Source organism: Limulus polyphemus, unplaced genomic scaffold (genome assembly GCF_000517525.1).
Source record: "Limulus polyphemus unplaced genomic scaffold, Limulus_polyphemus-2.1.2 Scaffold94, whole genome shotgun sequence".
NCBI classification, from domain to species: domain Eukaryota; kingdom Metazoa; phylum Arthropoda; class Merostomata; order Xiphosura; family Limulidae; genus Limulus; species Limulus polyphemus.
The window spans coordinates 515,778-521,245 of record NW_013665704.1 but is presented as its reverse complement, the minus strand read 5'-3'; the positions used below and the strand labels follow the sequence as shown (position 1 = coordinate 521,245).

General features: G+C 32.7%; 1 protein-coding gene across 1 annotated transcript in view; it reads right to left on the bottom strand.

Annotated features, from left to right (window-relative positions):
- Nucleotides 1-5,468, bottom strand: part of LOC106469073 (BCL-6 corepressor-like) — a 16,355-nt gene that overhangs the window by 9,486 nt on the left and 1,401 nt on the right. Inside the window, exons 2-4 of the mRNA XM_022398293.1 lie at nucleotides 5,141-5,307; nucleotides 3,867-4,012; nucleotides 2,361-2,444 (exon numbers count right to left, since the gene is read on the bottom strand). Of these exons, the coding sequence (XP_022254001.1) occupies nucleotides 2,361-2,444; nucleotides 3,867-4,012; nucleotides 5,141-5,307 (397 nt within the window). The remainder of the gene's footprint in view (nucleotides 1-2,360; nucleotides 2,445-3,866; nucleotides 4,013-5,140; nucleotides 5,308-5,468) is intronic.

Below are 5,468 nucleotides of genomic sequence, written 5' to 3'. Positions count from 1 at the left end.
TGAGTTACACTAATACAGTATACGTCATTATTTTTTTTCACGTACATTTGGACACAGTTTAATCGACTGACAAGTACTGTCATTTTAAAAGCTTCGAAGTAAAATACTGTTGCGTCAGCGAAGTCACATGACTAGTATCACGCCACGTCCTTCTCGAACCTTCGTGAATTATCGGGAGACTACTAGATTGGGGGTAGCTGGTATATATAAGACGGTCACAACGTGACGGAACAGTATGTGTAATCGAACTGAGTATTGTTGAAGTCGAGCACGTGAGACGTTCGTTGAGTATTATAGCGTTTGTTATAGCGCGACTGTTGAAATTAAGTGTATCGCAAAGTTCTATTCGGAAAGAATAAACCAGTTTTATTTAAGAAAGGACTTGTGTCGCTAAAGTTTCGTCGGAACGAATTTACGGAAAATTAACTAACGAACGGAGACGTAACAATACTTATCCAGGAATTTCGAATAAAATATTTATGAAAGGAACTGTTTGTCACCTATACATATTAATGAAAATACACATAAATATGCAACATTAGGTAAATAGCTACCATGTTATACCATATCATACACTACTCAACTTTGAAGATGTATCAGTTAAACAAAGCTTTTGAGTTTTATCACGCTAATTTTTTTCATCACGTTATTTAAGTATTTTCAAATATTCTAAGTAAAATGTTAAAAATTGCAATCAAACAAGTGGAAAAGATAAAATAACAAACTTCTCTTAACAGTAGAAGTTATTTATTATATATAAACATGCAAAGAAATACACAATATGTTAAATGTTTTAACTAAATAACCAGTACCATAAACGGTCATTACGAAATGTACATCGTAAAACACTTTTCATTAATAAACAATTTTAAATAAGGAATATCGTTAGGCCATTTAATAACCAAAATTCATTTTTATACTACTGGCAAAAAAACAAAACAAAAACAAACCTAATTTAATAACACAATAAAAGAAAAAAAATAGACTGTTTCAGCTTTTTCTTGTTAACATATTGTTACGATAGCGGAAGTCACGTGACTCTGGTAACACGTCAAGAGTTTCTAGAAGGATCATGACTATTCCTGGCAACTCTAGTCTTTTCCAGGCACCCTCTATTTTAGTATATAAGCCCGGCAAATGAAGTGGAGATGTAATTGCAGGTAGACAGATAATTGACTCAAGCGAGCGGTAGTGACCGTAAGTAAAGTGCGTGAATCGTTGTGAATTATAGCGTATGTTCAAGTTAAACTGACTGTGGAAATTCTGTGTATTGCAAAATTGTATTGAGAAAGAATAAACTAGTTTTATTTAAGAAAGAACTTGTATCGCTGAAGTTCCTGGGGAAGAATTTATACCGGAAATTAACAAACGACCAGAGACGTAACAATATAATTGTTGTTATGAGCTAGGTGTCGGTGCGTGTTCAGTCAGCTAAGAAAAAGATACAAGCGACGCACACATAGAAACATTAAAAAATCGGTAAAGTTTCACACAAACACGATGACACTTGCTATAGAAACTTGCTATTTGATCAGTTTATTGTTAAGTACAAAGCTACACAATAGGCTATCTGGTTAGGACGCTTCACTCGCAATCTGCGAGTCACGAGCTCGAATACCGTCACCAAACATGCTCGCCCTTTCATCCGTGGAGACATTATAATGTTACGATCAATCCCACTTTTCGTTGCCAAAAGAGCAAACCCACGAGTAGGCGGTGGCTGATGTTGAATAATTGCTTTCCCTCTAGTGTATAAGTTCAAAATTATAGACGGCTAGCGCAGATAGCCCTCGAGTAGCTATGCACGAAATTCAAAAACAAGACAAAATCCACTGAGACAAACATTTCATATCAACACATGATGAGAGGTGAACACCACAAACACGTTACAGATTTTGACTGTGCTACTTCGAAAACATGTTTTAATAAACAGACTTCCAAAAGTTAAATTATTTTAATACAGTGTTTTTAATGTTAAATTGCAAAATCAAACCTACACTAACTATTTTAATACAACCCTACTTTCTCGGCGTGTGAATTGATTGCTCATTTTTTAGTTGCTCTGTATACCACATGCATTGTTAGTCTTAATTCTTCCTATAAAACTATGGAAAAAATCATGTATTTTTAAACTGTATAAACTACACCTTACAAAACTTACGAAAATTAAACAGTTCTTAAACAAAAAATTTCCAAGTTCTATACAAGCAACTGACTTTGTTTTTGTAATAAAATTAATTGATAACTTTTCACGTTCGTAATGATAATCCATAGACTTTAGAGACCATTAGAAACTGTAAAACATGAGACAGCCACGATACTTTCGGTTTGACTAAATTCGAAACGCTCAAGTGACTCACCGAGACAAACTGCTGATCCTGGAAACTGCCATGAATTGATGCATGTATTGTACGAAGTCTCTCCGGTGACATCACTCATATAGTCTGTAAAATGATTTAAAGTATTCAGTATACTGATTTGTTCCTTAATACAAACATATTTTGCATTAATTTAGCCTGCCCTGGCATTAACATTCATGTGTATTTTCAAATAGGAAGTTTTACTAATTCCAGTGAACTTCTAACTCCCAACCCCCATTTCATATTGTCTCTGTAGTAATGACATCAATAACAACACTGACCCATAAAGTACATTTGCGATAATGAAAAATGATTTACTGTTTATTACAAGGGTGAGGGGAATAATTATTAGGTGGGTGATGCGAGAGATTATTAAACAATTTCCAAGCAGATATTGTATAAAATATATACAAAACATAAAACAATGATTCAACCTCTAAAGTTTGAGGACTACGCGTTGTCAATTAACAAAGGTTACAACATAGTTCTTGTTTTGCAACATTTATAAAGAGCGTATATATTATAATATAAATGATAATACGATAATTTTTTTTTATTTTAGAAAAATTAATATGTAAGCAGCGTAGCAATCGTTAGGTAAATTTCATTTCATGATTTCTACCTCTTGGAAGATTGCATAAAATCATGAACATAAGAAAAACTTAAACTTAACAATACCCCAAAATAACCAATTTGCACATGGACTCCCAGTTCTAGTCTGCAAACTGAGTTCGAAGAAACTAGCGTGCTTTTTAAATTTGGTAAACAGATGCGAAACATTTCAGTTATGACTCATGTAGGTCTAAAACAACCACGTGTACTTGCTACTACACATCGACCTAAAGTCATCACCCCTGTAAATGATAGAAATTTTTATTTTTAACTTTATCTTTATTTATCTAATTGTTACTTTTTATACAGCTCTTTTTTACGCTCATTTCCAGTCTATTACCTAACATTTCTGTATCTCCCCCTCTCCCCTCAGTAAGCGTTTCTCGTTGTCTTAACTATACTAGCTCCTGTACTGTCACGTGAACTTACTTTTACACCCAACGCCTCGTAAATGTTTTATGTTAAAACTAAAGACTAAAGGTTGATTTCTAGGAACAATTCTTTTTGATTTACTCAAGCTTGTTGTATAAATTTGAATTCATACTTAATGCAAAATATACCAACGCAACAGTAAAAATAGCACTGTTAACGATCTTGGCAGTAACATACAAACTAAATTGTTCGTATCCCTCCAGCTTTATTTCTTTAAAAAAAAAAGAAACTAAGATGGGTTTCAAACGATCCCCGTTCCCCTCAGACTTTGTATTTGGTATGCAGAGAATCCTCGTCAAAGAAAATTCCATAACATTATATGGATTGTTATATATCATTTACGTTGTTGTTTGTTGTGAATGAAGGTAAAAAAAAAAGAGTTAGGAATGAACTCAAGTGATTCACTATACGTTTAAGCCCAAATGACTCCAGTTGTTATTGAGTCTCCAAGTTCACACACACCTTTCAAGAATTCTTCCATAACAGCGGACTTGGAGAGTTTGATAGGTGTTAGGCCTGAATAAGTGGCAATCATAGGGTCAGCACCGTGTGACAAGAGCAGTCTAACGATTTCCAATTGGTCGTTTTCCACTGCGTCATGAAGCGGCCTAACCAAAAAATAAAAATAAATAAGTAATACACAAATCAAAGTCACTAGTTTTTTTACGTATCTATAAACTTCCAGGCATATCTAAGATAATACTTCCCTTTTTTTTCAGTCTCAAGGAAACTCAGGTTTTGTGTGATGTTATGACACATCATACTAACAATGTATCAGTTCCTTCTTAATAATGATGCTACGTATAATAGTACCACAAACAATGCATCACTTCCTTCTTAATAATGATGCTATATTTAATAGTACAACAGTGTATCACTTCGTTATTCATAATGATGTTATATGTAATAGTACAACAAACAGTGTATCAATTCGTTATTAATAATGATGTTATATGTAATAGTACAACAAACAATATATCAGTTCCTTCTTAATAATGATGATGATGATGCTATATATAATAGTACATAAAACAATATATCAGTTCCTTCTTAATAATGATGCTACATATAATAGTATAACAAACAATGTATCAGTTCTTTCTTAATAATAATGATATATATATATATATATAATATAACAACAAATAATGCGTATCAAAGCAACAACAAATATGGGAGTTTCCTCTTAATGTGATTGTACATAATATTTCTACTTCAAGACGTAAAATTATATTATCTGTTATATCCGAAGTGCAAATGCAGATAATAAAACAATTCTGTATTCAAATTAACAACATTTATACTTCTTAAAATATTTCATTTTTAGCGACAAAGTACTCTCACTATCTATATATAATTTCTTGCTGAATTATATCGGTGTTCATCGCTAAAATAAATAAATGTTATTGATTTTTAATTTATCTAATCATTAAAGATCAATCTACCAAAAAAAAAAAAGGTTATTCCATTTAGATGGTTATACATGTAAAATTATCAAAACAAAGAGCTCACAGTTGACATTTCGGGAAATCAAATTACACCATGCTATTGAAACGATAAGTTTAAACAAAATACCATTTTCGTTTTCGTCTTAAAAGTGCTTAAGTTCAAAGACCGGAAAAACCGATCATCCTATATTGCAAAGTTTCACGATGTACCTGTTACGATTTAAAAGAAAAATACTGCGTTAAATTTCATTCTAGTGGGTAGGAAAACAAACACAGGCTCATAAGTACCTTATTCCTCCAACTGCACTTGCACTGACGTCACTACCGAACAGAACAAGTGCGTTTGCAATCTCAAGGTTTCCACGCGAGCAGCACTCGTGTAGAGGCGTGTAACCGGCGTTGTCACGAGCGTTGACATCACAGTAGTTTGTTTCAAGGCAATATAACACAACTTCCTGTCAATTTACAGATAAAGTTAAAATGCGCAACAACTTAAGAATATCTACACGTAGGATATAAGTGTTTTAAGCCATATCGTACTTGCCCAAAATACAAAAATAAAATCTTTCTATTTATAACTTAGTAAAATAACTAATGTTACAAAGTTTTAAAGTAA